Here is a 22,993-nt window from a genome sequence, read left to right as displayed (position 1 = left end):
GTGTGTATTCTTATCAAGTGTCCTATATTGAGGTGGGTTCAATATAATCTTATTAAGACTTGCCTTTGACATTTCATTTTCAATGTTAACCCACCTCTTTTCCTTGCTGGCCCTAGCCCACTCCACTACCCTTGACAAGATCACCACCTCGTAGTATGTTTTAATGTCTGGTACTGCTAGTCCCCCCTTTATTTTAGGTTGTCTTAGGGTCTGGAAGGATATTCTGTGTTTCTTGTTTCTCCAAATGAAATTCATAATCTGTTTTTTAAGAGCTGAGAAGAGTATTTCAGGCAAACTTATAGGTATCATCTGGAACTTATAGGTAATCTTTGGTAAAATTACCATTTTACAGAAGTTTATTCGTCATATCCAGGATAATGGTCTATTTTTTATCCTCCCAATTTCCTCCCTGATTTCATTTAGCAAAGGAATGAAGTTTTTCACATACATTTTTTTGGTTGATTTTACTAGAAAAATACCGAGGTACCTGAGTGCTTTTACCCAGGAAAATCGGTATTTCAATTTTAAGTCCCTTTCCTCTCGTCCGTCGACATTAATACTTAAGATCTCGGTTTTGGCTACGTTAATTTTAAAGTTTGATATTTCTCCGTATAGCGTGCATAGGTCTAATAAATTTGGAATTGAGGTTTTAGGGTCCGACAAATAGAAGAGGACGTCATCTGCAAATGCCGAAAGTTTGTGTTCGTCCTCTCCTATTTTAATTCCTCTTATATCGGGGCACCTGCGTATCCTGGCCAATAGTGGCTCCAAAGAGAGCACAAACAGGAGTGGAGACAGGGGACATCCCTGTCTAGTACCGTTTTTCATTATCAGATCTTGAGATAGACTACCATTTATTTTTATTTTTGCCCTCGGTTCCTGATAAAGAGTTGTTATCCACTCTCTCATCCTTTGTCCAAACCCCATTTCCTCCAGGGTGCGTAACATGAATCCCCAGTCTACCCTGTCGAATACCTTTTCAGCATCTATCGACAGGAGTAGACTGGGGAATCCGGTCATTTTCATTTTTTGCATTATCAATAATGCTCTGACTCCATTATTCTTCCCCTCTCTTCCCTGGATAAACCCTGTCTGGTCTGGATGTACCATCTTTGCCATTTCTTGTTTTACTCTCTCGGCCAAGACTTTTGCGAACAGTTTTACATCTGTGTTTAACAGAGATATTGGTCGATACCCTGAGCAATCTCCTTTATCCTTGCCCTCCTTGTGAATAACTGTTATAATGGCCTCTGAGGCCTCCCGGCTCAAACAAAAGTCTTTACCCAGTCCGTTAAAATATTGACATAATTTTGGTAGAAGGATCTCCCTACATTTTTTATAATACAAAATAGTGAAGCCGTCGGGCCCCGGACTTTTACCTGTTGCTGTACCGGCTAATGCTATATTAATCTCTTTTTCCGATATTGGTCTATCCATAACTGATGCCTCGCTTCTGTTTATTTTTGGCAGCCCAGCTTCCTTCAGGAAATTTACAGTTTTATTTATTTTTTCTCCCTCCTGCCCCTTCTTTTGTTCTACCGAATAGAGTCTCTCATAATATAGCCTGAAAGTCTCCGCGATTTCCTTTGTTGTATGCATCATCTCTCCTTTTTCGTTTTTGATTTTTTCTATATAGTTTTTTGATTTCTTTTTCTGTACTATTCTTGCTAAATGTTTATTAGTTTTATTTCCCCATATATATCTTTCCCTAGCAATTGAGTTAAATTCCTTTTGGGTTTCTTGTTCCATAATATCCTTCAATTCGTTTCGTTTATTGACCAGTTTCAAATACAGGTCGCATTGTTTCCCTATTTTTTTGTGTTCCTGTTCTAAGAGGAAGATCTCTTTTATTAATTCTTCTTTTTTCCTATTTTTTTCATTTTTTTCCTTGCTCCTTCCGAGATCAGGGTTCCTCTTATCACTGCCTTATGGGCATCCCATAATGTTGCCGCTGAGACTTCCTCTATCTCGTTTAGCGTGAAATACTCTTCCAGCTCCTTTTTTACCCTTGTTAAACTGGTCTCCTCTATCAACAAGTGTTCATCTAGCCTCCAATTTTGTTTAGGTCTCTGATTTCCTGAAATGTCTATTATAATACTTACTGGTGCATGATCGGAGATCGTCATGGTTTCTATTTTTGTCTCCACCACTATATCTAAGGTCCTGTGATCTACCAATATGTGGTCGATCCTTGAATAGGTCCCATGGACCGGGGAGTAAAATGTGTAATCCCGTTGGTCAGGGTTAAAGACTCTCCAAGCGTCAATCAACTGACTCCTAAACAAAGCATCCCTAAGCTTTCTTAACTGTACGCACCGAACACTCGATGTCTGGGATGACTTATCTATTTTTGGGTTGATGCATAGATTAAAGTCTCCTCCCATGATTACTCTTCCTCTCCTAAAATCTGTTAGTTTCCCTAGTATTCCCAAAAGAAATTTTATAGGTAAGACATTCGGGGCATAGACATTTACTAGAGTACATTCCAAACCCTCCAATCTACCTCTCAGAAAAAGGAATCTCCCCTCTGGGTCTGTCAGTCTATCGGTTAATTCAAACCGTATCCTTTTTGAGATTCCGATTGCTATCCCTCTAGCTCTTTTGGAGATGGTGTCCCCATAGTACCAAATAGGGAGGTCTGGTGCATGTAATCTGATATTTGAACCTAGGGTGATATGCGTTTCCTGTAAAAAGGAGATGTCTGCTTTATATCCCTTCAATTCCTTGAGAACCTTATGTCTCTTGGTTGGGCTATTGAGACCTTTCACATTATAGGATATACATTTGATTTGTGGCATCTTTGATCTTCTCCTTTTTTCTGATTATTTTGGTGAGATAGGTCCCATCCTTCCCCTCCCCTCCCTCCCCTCCCACTCCCTTCCTCCCCCATCCCCTCCCCCCCACTCCCTCCCCCCTCCCTCCCCTTTCGGCCAATTATTGGCCACTGAACCGTCCTCCATGTCTGGTCCAGTTTCCTCTAGGTGGGGTCCTGGGGTTACCTCCCCTCCGCTCCAATTCTAGAGCGGGGGAGAGGGGGGATGGGTAAATCCCCAACTCACCGGGCATCACCGCTGGGAAAAGGAGAAAAAAAAGAAAAAAACGAAAAGGAAAAGGGAAGGGAAAAAAAAACAGAAAACGGGATTCTCTGAAAAATAAGTCATTATAAATTCACTCATCTTTCTCCCTCCCTTTCTCCCTCTCCTCTATTCCCATCCTGGTAGATCAGGGATCTGGATATCCATTTTTTTTACAGAATTCTTCTAGGTCCTCCGGGAATCTAAGTATCGTCGATCTTCCGTCTTTTGTACCAATTAGACATGCCGGATGTCCCCAAGTATATTTAATGTTTAGATCTATCATATGCTTTAACAGTGGTTTCAGTACTCGTCGCCTTGCCAGAGTCTCAGCCGATAGATCCGAGAATATCTGTAACTCTATCCCCTCAAGGACTATCGGGGGTTGGCCCCTCAGTTTCTTCCACACTTTTTCTTTGTCCTCATAGAGTCGGAACCTGACTATGACATCTCTTGTTCGCTCTGAACTGGCTCTTTGTGGGTTCCCCACTCTATGGACCCTTTCAATCCTGATGGGGTCTTCTATTGGTTTTTCCAGGAGGGGGTTGAAAATCTTCCGCATTATTTTCCTGAGATCTTCTCCCCTTTCCTCTGGGATTGACCTTATCCTCAGATTTTGTCTACGGTTTCTATTTTCTTGATCTTCTATTTTATAGAGGATAAGTCTCTGCTGTCGTTGTGTCTGGTCTATTTGATCTTTTATTCCTTTAACTTCTTGTTCTACCGTCTCTGTTTGTTCTTCTATTGTTACGATTCTGGACATAAAGTGTCCTAGGTCTGTGCGTAGGTTCTGTATTTCCCCTTTAATTTCCTCCTTGATCGCCGTTTCCATCCTTCGCAGCATCTCTGCGATTTCTCCGTTTAAGGGGTACTGCATATCTGGTCGGTGTCCCTTGTTCCCATTACCTTCAGGCCCATATTCTGTATTGCTTTCTTCTCTTGTCTCTATTGATGTTTCACTTGTATTTCCTCCCTGGGGTTTCTTATTTACAGACTTTGGATCTTTGTTAGATTGTTGCTGTTTTGTTCCTCCCTGGGCTCCTTGTGTTTGTGGGCTAGCACCTTTGGTCATAAAAGGTCTAATAGAGCTTGTTGTTGATATATTACTCGGAGTTGTCGGGGGGCCCCCCCTTGTGGATCTACTCGTCATTCTGCTCATATTGTTCTCTCTTTTCCTGATTCTTTTCCCCAGTTTGATCTCCTACTGCCTCTCTCCTACCCCCCTGATCCTCTCTCAGTTTTCCACCCAGTCCCCCCTTCCTTCCAGATGGCGAGGGGCGAGATACTGGGTGGAGACTGGTATGATAGGTGTCGAGTCTTAAAGTTTCCCTCCACCCAAGGGGGAGACTGTCCCTGACGTTGTTGTGTGTCTAATTATCCGCCTCCTCCGAGGAGACTTGGAGTAGTCCTCTGGATATTTGGGATCTCGTCCTATATTTATTCAATTTCTACAAGTCACTTTATGTGTACTGTGAAAGGAGGTTGTTGGGTCAAAGAAGGGTTAAAAATACTCAGAGAAGCGGGAAAAAAAGAAAGAAAAAAAGAAAAACAAGGAGAAGAGAGGAGAGATACCCCCCACTCCTCCAACAGTGGTTTTATCAGGATCCTCTAGGGGTTTCTTCTACCTACATTCTATAAGTCCCTCTTTACGAGGAATACTTCCGAGAGAATAGGGGACTATAAAGAGAGATGCGACCTTATCCCCTGTGGTGATGGATTTATTCGGGTACAAAAGTTTTACCGGCCCTTCGTGTGATCTGTTCAAGTTTTCAGAACTTCCTGCCGCCTGTTCCACTCTCCACCTCGCCCCTTCGTTTATAGGTCTTCAGCTACTGTGGACCCTGGCCCGGTCAAAACATAGTGTGGTACAGCCGGGGATATGGGGTATGTATGGCGTTCCTATAGGTGTCCGGCTTCTTTGGGTCCCCTTATCTGTACCTTGTAAAATGCCTCTATATACACTGGGGGGTATCCTTTCAAAAAAAAAAAAAAACATGTAGTCCCCTTTCCACCAATTTTTACACTATCCCTTAGGTGAGACAGTCTCTTATGGTAAAAATGGGAAGTTATTCATTTACAATTTATCCTTTAGTACAGGGAACATTTTGTACAGACATTGCTTCTCCTGGTAAACAATAGTAGCTACGCAAAGCCCAGTCCCTCGCTGTATTTTACCTCATTGACCATGCAAACGCTTGACCCTCTTCCCTTAGAGGTCTTTCACTTTTCCTCTTGTGCGAGAGAGATGGCGACACAGAAAGGCCTTTCCCCCCCTCTTAAGCCCCTGCGTCGCACCCCCCTGCCGCACTATATCTCACCGTGCTCCAAATCTATTGGGTACAACGGTCCCGTTTGCTCTAGTGCATTCAAGTGAAAAGGTTTATCAGCTAGTGCTTATGGTTAGTTTTACCACCTCCTGAATGCACCTTAGCAATATCTTTACATGTCCTTACTCTCAATATAGGTAGATAGAGCTATGTCTCTGAATGAAGTCAGACCTTTGACCATTACTTTTACAGCATCAATATCGTTTTGATCTCTTTTTCACAGCCTCCTTGTCATCTCTCTTTTGGGGGTTACTTTTACCTTACCTCCACATATCTTGCTTCCTCTAGATACTTTTGGGGTAAAACAGAAAATCAACAGCCAACCTTATCTCCCGTGGCGGTGAGTGAGGGTTGATGTACTCTACCGTCCTCCAAGTGCTCCGTCTTATTTCAAACCTCCTGCCGCATGATCCGCTCCCCTCTTCTCCCGTCCATCACCAGATCTCTAGCTGCTGATCTCTAGTTGCTGTGTACTCCAGAGCGGATCGGTATCATGGGACGCCACGATCTACTCTACTGCTACGCCGCAATGTTGTCCAGGAGATAGCCTCCGGGAGGCGGTGTGCGGTGTGCGGTATGCGGCGTGCAGCATACGGCTGGACGCTGTCGTCTCCTCCTTCACTTGGCGCGGTCCGTCTTCATCCCCCGATCGTCTCCCAGCTGATCACTCCCCCCACCTGCGAGCGCCCCGTCTCCTCACGTGCGCGTGCACGTCATCCCCGGAACATGCCATGAAGCGCCAGACTTATTTTTAAGCTTACTTAACCACTTCCCGACCTCCTCATGTACATTTACGTCGGCAGAATGGCACGGACAGGCACAATCACGTACCTGTACGTGCCTGCCTAGACGTGGGTGGGGGGTCCGATCGGGACCCTCCCCGGTACATGCGGAGGTCGGGTCCGCTCGGGGAGCGATCCGGGACGACGGCGCGGCTATTTGTTTATAGCCACTCCGTCGCGATCGCTCCCCGGAGCTGAAAAACGGGGAGAGCCGTGTGTAAACACGGCTTCCCCGTGCTTCACTGTGGCGGCGCATCGATCGAGTGATCCCTTTTATTAGGGAGACTCGATCGATGATGTCAGTCCTACAGCCACACCCCCCTACACTAGTAAACACATACACAGTGATCCCTAAATGTTACAGCGCCCCCTGTGTTTAACTCCCAAACTGCAACTGTCATTTTCACAATAAACAATGCAATTTAAATGCATTTTTTGCTGTGAAAATGATCCCAAAAATGTGTCAAAATTGTCCGAAGTGTCCGCCATAATGTCGCAGTCACGAAAAAAATTGCTGATCGCCGCCATTACTAGTAAAAAAATAAAAATGCAAAAAAACTATCCCCTATTTTGTAAACGCTATAAATTTTGCGCAAACCAACCGATAAAGGATTATTGCGATTTTTTTTACCAAAAATAGGTAGAAGAATACGTATCGGCCTAAACTGAGGAAAAATACATTTTTTATATATGTTTTTGTGGGATATTTATTACAGCAAAAAGTAAAACATATTGCATTTTTTTTCAAAATTGTCGCTCTATTTTTGTTTATAGCGCAAAAAATAAAAACCGCAGAGGTGATCAAATACCACCAAAAGAAAGCTCTATTTGTGGGGAAAAAAGGACGCCAATTTTGTTTGGGAGCCAATTGTCTGTTAAAGCGACGCAGTCCCGAACTGTAAAAACCCCTTGGGTCTTTAGCCAGCATATTGGTCCGGGGCTTAAAGTGGTTGTAAACCCACTATTTGGACTTTTACCTACAGGTAAGCCTACAACAAGGCTTACCTGTAGGTAAGGAGAATATCTCCTAAACCTGCACGGTTTAGGAGATATTACCCCCGCAATGCGGGCGGCGCATGCGCAGGGGGGACTCCACGGCTGAAGGACCGGCATCGCCGGACCCTGCCGATTTTAAATCTCCCGCGCGCACGCGCGGGAGTGACGTCATCGCCGCTCCAGCCAATCACAGCGCTGGAGCGGCGATACCCGGAAGACACGCCGGAGCAAGATGACATCCTGCTCGGCGTGGACCAGGTAAGTGGTACACACCTCGTTCCGAGGTAAGTATTTCATAATAGGCTAGTATGCGGTGCATACTAGCCTATTATGCCTTTTGCATTGCAGGTTTGGGGGAAAAAAAAAAAAGTTTATGCGGTTTACAACCGCTTTAAGTGGTTAAAGATGCATCAAAACCATACTTTGTTTCCCACATCTTAAGAAACGTCACATTCTCTTTTTACTAGACCACACATATACTTTGCATTTTCATTTATACCAACAGATTTTCCATGGACCACACCATAAGGTCTTCTCACAATGACACCACACAGCACACAGTATCTGATCACTTGCTGCTATTCACAGACTTTCTAGCCCTGACATATCACTTCTAGATTACTGATCTCGTAACCTGCTAAAAAACTGGTGTCTTCTTACTTCATGCTTCATTAATTTGTAGAAAGCATGAACAGAATTGCAAGGAGACTTATTTCTCCTGAATGTTCTCCCCACACCTTATCAAAACATTAATATTTCAGTAACTTGTAGAGAACATGAACAGAATTACAAGGAGACTTATTTCTCCTGACTGTTCTCCCCACACCTTATCAAAACATTAATATTTCAGTTCTTTATTCAAGGGTATTTATGCCTGTACAGGATTTATACAACATATGAGGTTGGCTTGGACACTAGGGTCCGTCAAATGACCTATATTTGTTACCTGGAAATATATCAGGGCATACCCTTGTATCAACAGGGTTTCTTTTTTGATATAGAGGATTTATATGTCCCCACGGGATTTCTGCAGCTTACAAGGCTGTCAGGATCTAAGATCCAATCAACAAATTTCCTTTATCTGCACCCGGATATTAGTATGGGACCATACCCCTATATTAAATGGCAATTAAACTACGGATGGATCTACTTATTTCTCCTCAACAAGGGTAAAGCAAAAATAGAACAGAAACAGATAAACATTCGATCAATCTCTATATTATGTGTATGTATTCAAATCCCTTAATTCATTAAATTCCTAATCACATTTTTTTTTTTCACAAAGAGTCTTTATTGGGTGAATAATAAAGCATAATACATCGTATACTTACAGAAGCACAATAACTGTGAAGGATTGTATACATCAAAAAATGAACAATCATAAAGAGGTTGCAAATAATAAGTTTCATATAGGCATATATGTAGCAAAAGTGCCTTCATTTTAGAACTAAGATGAGAGAATATAGGTGCTTGGTCAAGCAAATTTGTGAAGGGGGGGGGGGGATGGGGACAGGAGGGGGAGGGGGAGGGGGAAAAAAAGTTAGAAGTCCTAAAATATTTAAATATCTATTCCTATCTATACCTTTATTTTATAATAGATTTGTAGTGTTGAGAGTCTTTGAATGTTGACCAGTTAGACCAGGTTGCATAGAATTTAGTAATTCTTTCTTGGGAAATACTAATGAGTTCCTCAAATTCCTAATCACATTTAACCCAAAAGGTAATAATATGATAAAGTGAAAATATATTACCTTGTCCCGAGAGCGGTCTCTTGTGCTGGTCCGGTAAGTCGTTGCCTGGGAGGCACTAGTTCAGCAGGCCGGCCTCTCTTTAATGTCTAATTTGACACGGAGGACTTACAGTTTTGCCGCACGGTCGTCGACCACTGAATTATTCTAATGCGTTCCAGGAACGTGGACTTCCGGCTTCTTTTCGAAGGACCAAAATGTTACGGAACAAACTGCAGTCTTAGACCGTCCTCGAGTCAAGTTAAGATATTTATTGCATATGCAAGAGAAATGTTACATGTACATACAGGCTTATAGTCAACATCTCTGCCACAAAATGTATTACATGCCTCTTTTTATGGCCCTCAGACCCTCCCCTTTCCTATGCGTAACTTTACGGTCACATGTATCTTTCAACTTTATTTCAAAGCAGAACAGGAAAAAGGTGAATCCGTTACAAACTGCAGAGGAGATTAGTAAGACAACTCCCTGGCCAACAGGATATTTTAAAAATGTATTTCTTAACATTTCACTGTTGTAAGCCTATGTTTCAAATTCTGCAAATGCAAGCATATTCATAGTTTTATGACAATTATGCATCATATTATGGTTATGAGACTATATAAGGTTAAAAGACTATATACATTTATAAGACTATATAAGGTGGCATTTAAATAGCTGACATTTAAAGTATAATTCTAATTTCTCTAACAATAGTCTAGTATTTAATTATTATAATTTGTTATTCTTTTTTAATCCAGCTAATTGTAGCAATAGTGGTGTCCCTTGTGTCCCAGTCCAGTTTACATCATGGAGCTGATACCAGGCATACACATCTACTCCATCTGTTCTCCAAGTATTGTGAGTTGTTAGATATAACTCCTTGTGTAATTAGCCTATATTATTGTTTATTTATTTTTTATGTGTGGATATATACTTTGTATGTTTATTTCAGAACCCAGAATTCATTGACACCCTGAAGAAGACACATATTACTGAAATAGTATCACTGGATTGATATAAGGCCAATGTGGTGCCTATATTTAAAAAGGGATCAAAGTCTTTATTAAGAAACTATAGACTTGTTGGTTTTACTTCTATATTCGAGAACATCCTGGAGAGTTTAATAAAAGACCACAATACATGAGTTCTTGCTGTAAAAAATATTTTAACTGCTTGCCGACCGCCGCACAAGTATTTACATTGACAGAATGGCACGGTTGCGCAAATGGGCGTATATATACGTCCCCTTTAATTTGCCAGCCGTGTGGTCACATCACGCGTGCCGGCACGCAATGTCCAATAGATTCACAGAGCTGATGAATGGGGAGATGTTAGTGTAAACACAACATCTCACCATTCTTTCTAGTGACATGTCACTGATCGTCTGTTCCCTGTCATTGGGACCAGCGATCAGTGAGGTGTCACGGCAAGCCATGCCCCCTAGCAGTTAGAAGCACTCCCTAGGTCACACTTAACCCCTTCAGCGCCCCCTACAGGGCTGCCAGTGTAATTTTTACAGTAATCAATGCATTTTTATAGCACTGATCGCTGTAAAAATGACAATGGTCCCAAAATGGTGTCAAAAGTGTCCGATGTGTCCGCCATAATGTCACAGTCACGATAAAAATCGCTGATCGCCGCCATTACTAGTAAAAAAAAAACAATTATTAATAAAAATTCCATAAAACTATCCCCTATTTTGTAGACGGTATAACTTTTGCGCAAACCAATCAATAAACGCTTATTGCGATTTTCTTACCAAAAATATGTAGAAGAATACATATCGGCCTAAACTGAGAATTTTTTTATATATATTTTTTGAGTAGATTTATTATAGCAAAAAGTAAAAATTAAGTAAAAATGATTTTTTTCAAAATTGACGCTCTATTTTTGTTTATAGTGCAAAAAAAAAAACCCACAGGGGTGATCAAATACCACCAAAAAAAAGCTCTATTTGTGGGGAAAAAAGGACGTCAATTTTGTTTGGGAGCCACGTCGCACGACCATGCAATTGTCAGTTAAAACTACGCAGTGTTGAATCGCAAAAAGTAGCCTGGTCTTTGGCCAGCCAAATGGTCTGGGGCTGAAGTGGTCAAGCAACAGACAGCATGGATTCATGAAATGCAGAAATTGTCAGACAAACCCGATTTCTTTTTATGAGGAGGTAAGTAAAACCTTAGACAGAGGGGTGACGGTGGACGTGGTATACTTGGATTTTCCAATTCGTTTGACACAGTTCCCCACACACGGCTCATGTGTGAGGTAAAGTCTACAGCAGAGATTTCAACCGTCAGTAAATTTACAAACAGTTTGTAAAATCGGTAATTTTTGCATCGGTTCATAAATGTCCATTACAAACATATACTACTACACGTCCATAATGGACAGATGCAAAAATTACGGATTTTACAAACTGTTTGTTAATTTACTGAAAGTTGGCAACCCTGGTCTACAGGCTTGAAAAAATCAGTTTGTAAATGGATAGCAAACTGGCAAAAAGTCTGTAATCAGAGAGTAGTGGTTAATGATCCATAATCTAATGGTCTAGGGTTATTAGTGGTTTACCCCAAGGTTCAGTGTTGGAACCCTTACTTTTTAATATATTTATAAATGATATGGGGTCTGGGATTAAAAGTGCAATTCAGTCTTTGCAGATGACACTAAGCTATGCAGTGCTATTTAATTGGGAAACTATGTGGCAAATGAGGTTTAATGTTGATAAATGTAAAGATTCTTACCTAAATGTACATACCGTATTTATCGGCGTATACCGCTCACTTTTTTCCACATAAAATCAGGGGAAAATCGTGGGTGCGCGATAAATGCTGATAGCATACCTCGGAGGGGGAGGAGGGGGACGAGCGCCCGCCGGAAATCACCTAGCCGTCATCTCCTCTCAGCTCTCACTCGGCTGTCGCGTCACACACGCACAGTCCCGCCTCTGCCACCAGCATTGGACCAGAGATAGTCCAATGCCGATGGCGGAGGTGGGACTGTGCATGTGTGACGTGACAGCCGAGACGGCGCTGTGATTTTTCCGGCAGGCGCTCGTCTTCCTCCTTCCCTTCTGAGGTATGTGTGTGATCGCAGCATACGGTACATAGGGAAAGTGCAGTGTCTAAATCAATATGTTGTCATGAAACATATATTCATCCATAATATGCCAAAGTGCATGTGGCTTTTCACTATGTATGTGTGTGATCTTGCATGCAAGGTGCTTCCTTCTCAACCACCAATACACAGATCTGCTTACCAGATATCCATCATGTAGTAAAATGTTTACTGTTTAATTTAATTAATCAGGCTGCAGATGGACATTCATGGGAACTGACCCTTAGATTGCTTCTTCAAAGTTGTTTATTTAAAAAAATATTTTTTTCCAGAAAATTCCCTCTTAATGCGATAAATACGGTAATATAACTAGATACTTACATTTATAGGTAAAATCCAGGGGATATCAGATTGCCTCTTGGGGGATCAGGAAAGATTTTTCCCCCCAATTTTTTCCCCCGCTGGAGCAAATTGGATCATGCTTTTCTGGGGGGGGGGGGGGGGGTTTGGATTATGTATATAAGATTGTATGATTTTTTTCCCCTTTTATTGGTTGAACTAGATGGACTTGTGTCTTTTTTCAACCAGACTAACTATGTAACTATGAACCTGAAAGTTGAAATGTGTTGGGGTTTATTTTCATTCATTTAGGCCTGTTTGTGACTTTTTATATGGATTGATGAACTTGATTTACATCTGTATTGATGTGATGGGTTTCTTTTAAACAATTACTGTTACCATTTGGTCTGTCTTTTAAGATTTTTTTGTATAAATAAAATTGGGAATGCCTTTATGAATATAAATTATTAGTCATAGTTTTATAAGCTGTGCCTTAAAAATTCCATCCATTGTCTCTTTTTTTCATGTAAATTCTGACAGAGGCTGATGCCGCGTACACATGACCGTTTTTCATGACGAGAAAAATATATATATATTTTTTTTAAATGGTCATTAAAAACAATCGTGTGTAGGCTCCAGAGCATTTTTCATGATGTGAAAAATGGGCATTAAAAATGTAGAACATGCTCTAACTTCACATTGTTAAAAAACGGTCGTGAGTAGGCTTTAATGACGTGAAAAAAATGCACATGCTCAGAAGCAAGTTATGAGACGGGAGCTCTCGTTCTGGTAAAATTAGCATTTGTAATGGAGATAGCACGTTCGTCACGCTGTAACAGACTGAAAAGCACGAAGAAGGAAAAGCACGAATCGTCTCTCACCAAACTTTTACTAACAAAAAATCAGCAAAAGCAGCCCCAAGGGTGGCGCCATCCAAATGTAACTTCCCCTTTTTAGTGCCGTCGTACGTGTGGTACGTCACCGCGCTTTACTCAAGCATTTTTTTTCACGATCGTGTGTATGCAAGGCAGGCTTGACAAGAATCACGTTGAAAAAAACGTTGTTTTTTCTAGAACATTAAAAATGGTCGTGTGTACGCGGCATTACAGTCTTTGGAAGCATAAATCTTTATATAATGATAGGGAGTAGCCAAATGATAGGGTGTGACTCACAAAAACCTTAGGTGCATTTTCATATGTTTACCAGACTCAAATCAAGACTTTGTATTAGGCCCCTTTCACACCTGAAAGTCGTGTGATTTTGCTGCAATTTTTCACTTCGATTTTGCTGCAATTTTGATGCCATTTGAGGCAATGCCTGTGTAATCTTGAGTTCTATGGACCTCAAGTCGCATCAAAGTCGGACTAAAGTAGGGCAGGGACTACTTTAAAAACTATGCCACTTGAAGTCACACAAATATGAATGGTAATCATGGGGTACGACTTTGCAGTCCCAAGTCCCAGGCTTTGTTGTTAACTTATATATTTAAAAAAATATATATCCACATTAATGTGCCTACACATACAGTCTAATCCATCCATTCATTCATCCTCCCATCCACCATCCATCCATCCAGTGTACCTAGAGTTAGACTTGGCCGAATAAAAAAACTTTAGTATACTTATGTTTTTCTTCTCTAACAACAAACAGTAAAAATTAGCAATGATTTAAACAGTACTCTTCTTTTTAGCTACATCCATATATGTGGAAGGACAATACTGCTGATAGAGATGCTCCACCAATGTATTGCTCCCAGGAACCATTTTTTTAAACTCACCATTATTAAAGTGGTTCCAGAGATGCAAAGCATAGGAATCATTAAAAGTCGGTTCTTTGGTCCAGACTTCAAAGTATCGTTGCCAGTCTGTGTAAAAAACAGGATAGAACCGTTGAGGATTCAAGAACGTGATGTTTCCACACATGACATCTTCAACACTTTTAAATGGAGGGATTGAACAGAATGTGTTTAAAATACGAGTAAACAGCCAAGGTCCTTGATAGCCCCATATTTCACTATTATATTTGCTAGTAAAATCTTCCATGCTTCTCCATATAAAGTCATGATGGGAAGGGAACCCAAAAACACCATTACTGGAACGCTGATTGGATTCTGCTGCCAGAAAATTCTGATGTGGTATCTGCTGCCTTGAAATAATATCAGAATCCATCCAAATGCCACCATACTTCCAGATAAGAGCCAGTCTCATTGCATCAGAACTAACATGAATCCAAAATTTTTCCCGTGATGGGTCAATCTGTAAATATAATGCAAAAGCACTTAGCAGTAAGCAAGATATTTGCACTCAATCTGCTGTTAAGATAAGATAAGATTTATTGTTATTGTAAAAACAAATTCACAATGAAATTACATTTCTACTCCACACATTATTCATACATCACAATTATCAACCATGCATTTACCACACAGGATTTATATATAAAAGTATCCCCATATTATAAAAGTATAAAAAGTACCCTCATATTAAAAACTAAACAAGACAATAAAATAAGACTATGTGACCCCCTTTCATTTCATTCATGCATTGATAGCCTTAACAGCCCAGGGAAAGAAGCCCTCTTTAAATCTTTTTGTCCTTGTTTTAATCACCCTAAAACGTCTCCCAGATGGCAATAATTCAAATAACAACCAGGATGAGTCTGGTCTCTCACTAGTTTTCCTGATCTACAAAGGCAACCAGTCTCATATATTTCATCTAGAGAAACAAGTTCACACACTACAATTTTCTGCGCTGTTCGAACCACTCTCTTTAGAGCATTTTCATCTGCCTGCGTAACAACTTAAGGTACCACACTAGAATACAATACGTTAATATACTCTCAATGGTATATGTTTTCCTCTCTCTCTTGGCTATTTTACAAATACAACAAACATTGTACAACTTATGTGCCAGTGCGGCATCAGGGACAGTACATGTGATCATTGTGCTTTTTTTATAAAAAACTTGAGGCAGCTTTTACAATATTCTTAATTTTAGTGGACTTCAGGTCAATGATTTTTTGTAAGATGAGTGTAGTACTATTGATTAAATATGAGACATTAATTATTCACATTAATCTATTGTCATCAATAGGAATGAGCTATTGTGTGTTCAGATTCTAGTCTGAACCCCCTGAGCTGTTGCGCCAGGTAGCTGTCACTGTGCACCACCAAGTGGCCAAGGCATTGCTCACTCCAGAACACCACATATATATTCCCCTTGTATATGTGTGGCTGCAGGGTGATTAATGCCACAACTGCTTAGGATTGGCGGAGCGCAGTGACAGCTTAATAGTGGGATAGTTTAGGCAGGTTTGGACTAGGATCCGAACACTCCTGAGACCACCCGTAGTCATAAGCATTAACACTTTAGCTATGAATTCAGTGGCATATCTTTAATGTAGTGCACACTAACCTCAAAGATCAATTTTGCATCTGCTGACACTACACTTTCCCTTCTAGGTGCATCAGGTCTTGTTCCAGTTCTGCAATGGCCCACTATATACCGTATTTTTCGCTCCATGAGACGCAATTTTTTCCCCCTAAAAAATTGAGAGAAATACCTGTGCGTCTTATGGAGTGAATACTAACAAAACCCCCACCCATCGTTGCCGCTGCTGCAGCCGCCATCTCACTATACAGGGCGGCCATCCCCCTCGAGCGCTGGGCGATCTAATGTCACTCACAGTAAAAAGAAAACTGAGCAGCCCCAGTGGCCGATTGGAGTACTGCCGCTCGGGCTGCTCTGTCTTTTGAGTGACAGGTGGACAGGCGACTGTGATGGCGTCCTTGCCAGTCGCCAGGAACAGAACATGCTGCATTTAATGGACACAGGTAAGGCTGCAAGTCAGGTTGGATTTAATTGGCACAAGTCAGGCTGCATTTAATGGGCACAAGTCAGGCTGCATTTTATGGGACTGGTAAGGCTGCATTTCATGGGCACTGGTAAATATTTTGGTACACCATTTGGTTTCAGAATATTTTTTTCTTTTTTTTCACCTCTAAAACCAAGGTGCATCTTATGGTCAGGTGCGTCTTATGGGTCGAAAAATACAGTATATTTTTTTCAGATTTTCCTACTACCACCTCTGTGTGATATCTGGCCGCCCACCAGCCAGAAAACTTTTATCTGTCTTTCCCTGCAGTTCGGGTCAGTTTAGATGTTGATCGTGTCATTTGGCTCCAGTACTGCCCATAGCCGAATAAACTCCTGCCAGCAGGAGCCAGAGTCCTACCCTAACACTTTCACAACAAATGTGTGACACTTAGTGATGGAAAGAGATGAAGTGGTTGGGGGCATTCAGGAAATAAAGGGGTGATCAGTGATGCAAGAGGAATAGGAGGGGGTGCAGAGATGAGCATTGGTTGAAAAAGGGGGATGCAGCAGTGGGTTTTGGTGAAAGAGGGGAGGGGCATGCAGCAGTTAGCATTGGTGAAAAAAGGGGAATAGGGTGAAGAGGTGATCAGGGGTGCAGTAGTGAGCAGTGGAGGAGGGTTGTGCAAAGGTAAGTGTTGGAAGAGAGAGTGCCAAGGTGAGCAATAGTGTTGCTCACGAATATTCGCTTTGCGAATATTCGACTCGAATATAGCATATTCGAGAAATCGCGCTATATTTCGAAATTCGCGGTGAATATTCGCAATTCCGAATATTCGATTTTTTACAATTTTTTTTTTAAAACAGATCACATCCTAGATATCTCCATCGACGTCTAAAAGCATTGCTGGTATCATTAGAGACCCTGGGCCGAGTAGCTGAAGCGTTCATTGAATTTTCCAGAAAGATCGCAATGCGATTATTCGGCAAACGCAATATCGCGCGATTATTTTCCTCGCCCCGATCTTCCGCATCAGAGCGATTTTTACAGTTTCATTTTTAAAACAGATCACATCCTAGTGATCTCCATAGACGTCTAAAAGCATTGCTGGTATGATTAGAGACCTTGGGCCGAGTAGCTGAAGCGATCATTTTATATTGCCGAATATTCGCAATGCGAATATTCGGCAATAGGAATATTGCGCGATTATTTGCTCCGCCCTTTTGCATCAGAGCCAATCAGAGTTCTCCTTCCACACTCGTCAGAGGTTAGCAACCAATAGGAACCTGCCTGCATGGACATTATATAAGCTCACTCCCAGCACCATTTCATTGCAGATTCAGAAGCTGGCTAGAGAGTGTGGAGGCTGTTTCTGTGTTCCTGTTTTCCTGTGTCTTTGTTCCTGATTGATTTAGATCATCACCAGCATTGCTATTTAGTGATTCCAGTGGATCTTTTCCAGTATATCAACTGCTTTTTTCAAAGCAATAGACCCAAGAGCTTTTTTCAAAGCTACGTTTTGTGCTGTTTTGTGCTGTTTTGTTCATTTGTGTTACTGTTTGATCCTGCAATCCTCGCTGTTCAGTGATATTTGCTAGAGATTTCAGAACACATTTTGCTGAGCTTTCTAAAAGAGCTTTTCTAAAAGCTAAGTTTTGTTCATCTTGTGTTACTGTTAGATCTTGCAGGTTCGCTGTTCAGTGATATTTGCTAGGCATCTCAGTTCACATTTTGGTTAGTTTTTCCTAAAGAGCTTTTCTAAAAGCTAAGTTTTGTGTTCAGTTTAGTTAAATTTTGTGTAGTAAGTGTACACACTGTTAGTGTACATTTATTTAATCTAGCTTAGCTTAGTGTGTGTTTAGTGTCTGTGTTTTGTGTTTAAAAAAAAAAAAAAAAAAAGTTAGTGTTTGTTTAGTGCTTTTTTTTTTTTCTTTAATTTTGTAGTCCTTGTCTGGTGTACTACTTTTCTTATAGTTTAGTAGCTGTCTGTGTACGTCTTTGTCTGCGTGCCTGTCTTGTAAAAAATACACAAAAACACATTTTGTTCACATTTCCCCCCCCCAATAAAGTTTACCCCCCCCACACACATATCAGCAATAATGAGCGGCATCGTCAGTGACGACGGGGAAGGTAGGCACCCTGGTGAAACGGTGCGCCAGGTCACCACCAGGGAGACCATCGTCAGGGTCTCCACTGGTGATGGCAGCAGGAGGTGTCAGGAGGAGGAGCAGCAGCAGCAGCAGCAGCAGGCAGCTCCACCTGTGCGCACCGAGTCCCAGCAGGTGCAAGTAAGCGTCACCCCATCTGACAGGAGGGTGGTGCTGAAGTCACCTGTCTGGAATTACTTTACCCTGGTGGCAGACAACCCTACCGTGGCCATCTGCCGGATTTGTAAAGTGAGGGTGAAGAGAGGGAAGTGTTTGGCTCGGGTGGGTACCACAGCCCTGAACCAGCACCTGAGGATAAACCACTGGGCGGTGTATGACGAGATGAAGCGTGGTGGTGGTAGCAGCGCCACCACCACAAGTGAGCAGGGTACAGCAGCCCCTGCCACATCTTCATCTCTTTCCAGCAGGTCATGCCCCCCCGCTCCCTCTAGTAGAGGTACTGGTACCGGCAGCCAGACCTCTACTTCCACAGCACCCTCCACGTCTGTGTCCCGCACTGCCGTCCGGCGCCAGGCGTCGATTTCAGACACCTTTGACCGCACCACTCCCTTCCCCCCTGGAGACCGACGTGTGCGTTCCCTCAATGGGCTCCTGGCAAGGGTTATTGCCCAACATCTGCTGCCCTTCAACATAGTTGACAGCAACCCCTTCAGGCAGATGTTGGAGCAGGCCCAACCCCAATGGCGTGTCCCCAGCCGCCATTTCTTTGCCAGGACTGGTGTCCCTGCCCTACACCAGCACATTGTGCAGAATGTAACCCTGTCGCTGGATCACGCTGTCAGCGACAGGGTTCATCTGACAATGGATGGCTGGACCAGCAGGCATGGGCAGGGGCGCTACATCAGCTTCACGGCCCATTGGGTTTCCCTCCGAGGCGTCGGTGAGGGATCGGCGGCAACCGATCTTGTGGTGCCGCCCCGGGGTGTCCAGGGGAGAACTGCTGGTCTCCCTCAAGCCACTGTCTCCGCAGCTGCTGAGCCTCCCAGCAAGCGCCCCCGTAGCTACTCAAGTGTGGGGCACGTGCGCTGTCAGGCCGTGCTCCAGCTTGTTAGTTTAGGGGACCGGAGACACACTGGAGAAGAAGTGCTGAAAGCACTTCAGGCTCAGGTCCAGAAGTGGCTGACACCCCGAAGGCTCCAGGCAGGTATGGTTGTCTGCGATAACGGCAGCAACCTACTCGCCGCCCTTAGTGCTGGCAGTCTGACCCACGTGCCCTGTCTGGCACATGTCCTCAACCTGGTGGTGCAGAAGTTCCTGCGCACTTATCCAGGGTTGAGTGACATTGTGGCAAAGGCGCGTAGGATTGCCAGCCACTTCAGGCGCTCCCCAACCGCTACCGCGTCCCTGTCCAAGTTGCAGCGGGAGTACAATCTGCCCCTTCACAGGCTGATTGTGGACAGTGTGACGCGGTGGAACTCCACCCTCCACATGCTGAAGAGGTTGTGGGAGCAGCAAAGGGCGGTGAGGGAGTACCTGATGGAACTAGGCACTGAGAGGACTTCACCACAACTCCCTTTCATCGCCTGTGCGGAGTGGGGGCAGATAAACCAGGTCTGCCAAGTGTTGTCCTCCTTCGAGCAGGCGACCAAGATGGTCAGCAGTGAGCAAATCGGCCTCAATAGCGTGCTGCCAATAGTGTTCATGCTGGAGAGGACACTAGATCGCCTGCTCGAGGCTGGGGAGAGTGCCTTGGTGGAGCAGGAGGAGTCAGCAATGCTCCACCGAGACCAGGGCCAGGACGAGGAGGAGGAGGAGGAGGATGATGATGAAGAGGAGGAGGAGGTGGTTGCTGGTGTCGTCCCGGAGTCAGGGCCTGGTCAGGAGGGAGAGCCGGTGTTGGGGGCACCGATAGTCCGGGGGTTGGGCATGTCTGAGTTTGACCAGCAGCGCCTCAGGGATGAAGAGTCGCACCTCATTCACCTGGCCAGCATTGAGGAGTCACAGCGGGCTGTGCTCTTCCCCATGGCTGCCCACATGCTGAGATGCCTCAGGAGGGACCCCCGGGTTAAGACCATCAAGACGAGGGATGATTTCTGGATGGCCACCCTTTTGGATCCCAGGTGCAAGGGGAAACTGGAGCAGTTCATCCCAGCCAGCCGGAGGCAGCACCGGATGGAGGAACTGCAGGCAGGCATTGTCAGACGGTTGGAGCAGGCAACTCCCCGGCCTCCAGTTGTCCCCCCTCATCTCACCCAGCAGGTGGCTGCACCCAGCTGCAGCCGAGCAGGGGACCTAATGGAAGAGATGAGGATGTTCTTCCAAACCGAGCGACCCAGTACCAGCACCAGCAGCAGTCACCACCAGCGGCTGGCCCACATGGTGGCAGACTACATGGCGTCCGTCGGTGCTTCTGACAGTATGAGCACCGACGACCCCATGGAGTACTGGGTTGCCAGATTGGACACCTGCCGCGAGCTCGCTCAGTATGCGCTGGAGTTATTGTCTTGCCCCCCCTCCAGCGTACTATCTGAGCGGACATTCAGGTGGGGTGGTCACGGACAAGAGGACCCGTCTGTCCACAGACTCCGTGGACAGACTCACATTCATAAAGATGAATGAGTCCTGGATCGGCGGTGACTTTCTGGCACCCGTCGTCGGTTCAGGGCGCTGAAGGGTCCCTTGTCATGCATTCCCTGATAAAGCCCCGGACCTGATGTATTTACAGTGCTGAATATAACTATTTTAACATCAGAGAAAATCAATGTTAATATTTGGTACAGTAGGCTTTCTTTGCAATTACAGCGGTCAAACCTTTCTTGTAGTTTTACACCAGCTTTGCACACACTGGAGGAGGGATTTTGGCCCACTCCTCCACACAGATCTTCTCTACATCAGTCATGTTTCTGGGCTCTCGCTGAGAAACACGGAGTTTGAGCTCCCTCCAAAGATTCTCTATTGGGTTTAGGTCTGGAGACTGGCTAGGCCACGCCAGAACCTTGATATGCTCCTTACAGAGCCAATCCTTGGTTATCCTGGCTGTGTGCTTTGGGTCATTGTCATGTTGGAAGACCCAGCCTCGACCCATCTTCAAAGCTCTAACTCAGGGAAGGAGGTTGTTGCCCAAAATCTCGCAATACATGGCCACGGTCATCCTCTCCTTAATACAGTGCAGTCACCCTGTCCCATGTGCAGAAAAACACCACCAAAGCATGATGCTACCACCCCCATGCTTCACATTAGGGATGGCGTTCTTGGCATGGTACTCATCATTATTCTTCCTCCGAACACGGTTAGTGAAATTATGATCAAAAAGTTATATTATAGTCTCATCTGACCACATGATTTTCTCCCATGACTCCTCTGGATCAGTCAAGACACCTATGTCAGCAGTTATTTCACACCCTATATACTCTTATTAATACTGCTGTTCATCATGGCACCTCCTGCCCATGTGATATGACTCTGTATCAACTACTACTGTTAATACTACTACTGCTGCTTCTGCTGCCCAGTCAAGACACCTATGTCAGCAGTTATTTGACACTCTATATACTCCTATTCCTACTGCTGTTCATCATGGCACCTCCTGCCCATGTGATATGACTCTGTATCAACTACTACTGTTAATACTACTACTGCTGCTTCTGCTGCCCAGTCAAGACACCTATGTCAGCAGTTATTTGACACTCTATATACTCCTATTCCTACTGCTGTTCATCATGGCACCTCCTGCCCATGTGATATGACTCTGTATCAACTACTACTGTTAATACTACTACTGCTGCTTCTGCTGCTGCTGCTGCCCAGTCAAGACACCTATGTCAGCAGTTATTTGACACTCTATATACTCCTATTCCTACTGCTGTTCATCATGGCACCTCCTGCCCATGTGATATGACTCTGTATCAACTACTACTGTTAATACTACTACTGCTGCTTCTGCTGCTGCTGCTGCCCAGTCAAGACACCTATGTCAGCAGTTATTTGACACTCTATATACTCCTATTCCTACTGCTGTTCATCATGGCACCTCCTGCCCATGTGATATGACTCTGTATCAAGTACTACTGTTAATACTACTACTGCTGCTTCTGCTGCCCAGTCAAGACACCTATGTCAGCAGTTATTTGACACTCTATATACTCCTATTCCTACTGCTGTTCATCATGGCACCTCCTGCCCATGTGATATGACTCTGTATCAACTACTACTGTTAATACTACTACTGCTGCTTCTGCTGCCCAGTCAAGACACCTATGTCAGCAGTTGACACTCTATATACTCCTATTCCTACTGCTGTTCATCATGGCACCTCCTGCCCATGTGATATGACTCTGTATCAACTACTACTGTTAATACTACTACTGCTGCTTCTGCTGCTGCTGCCGCCCAGTCAATACACCTATGTCAGCAGTTGTTTCACACTCTATATACTCTTATTCCTACTGATGTTCATCATGGCACCTCCTGCCCATGTGATATGACTCTGTATCAACTACTACTGTTAATACTACTACTGCTGCTGCTGCTGCTGCTGCTGCTCAGTCAAGACAACTATGTCAAAAGTAATTTCCCACTCTATATACTCCTATTACCACTGCTGTTCATCATGGCACCTCCTGCCCAAGTGATATGACTCTGTATCTACTACTACTACTACTGCTGCTGCTGCTCAGTCAAGACACCTATGTAAAAAGTTAATTCCCACTCTATATATACTCCTATTACCACTGCTGTTCACTGATACCACTGATAGTTAATTTATCCCTTAAC

At 43.6% G+C, this 22,993-nt stretch overlaps 1 protein-coding gene across 1 annotated transcript in view; it reads right to left on the bottom strand.

Moving 5' to 3' along the window:
• LOC120936415 (alpha-1,4-N-acetylglucosaminyltransferase-like) overlaps positions 1-22,993 on the bottom strand; it is a 142,208-nt gene that overhangs the window by 52,293 nt on the left and 66,922 nt on the right. Inside the window, exon 3 of the mRNA XM_040348724.1 lies at positions 14,077-14,554. Coding sequence (XP_040204658.1) covers positions 14,077-14,554 — 478 coding nt within the window. The remainder of the gene's footprint in view (positions 1-14,076; positions 14,555-22,993) is intronic.

This window comes from Rana temporaria, chromosome 4 (genome assembly GCF_905171775.1).
Source record: "Rana temporaria chromosome 4, aRanTem1.1, whole genome shotgun sequence".
In the NCBI taxonomy this organism is placed as follows: Eukaryota; Metazoa; Chordata; class Amphibia; order Anura; family Ranidae; genus Rana; species Rana temporaria.
The sequence above is the reverse complement of the archived record's forward strand: the minus strand, read 5'-3'. Positions and strand labels throughout refer to the sequence as shown.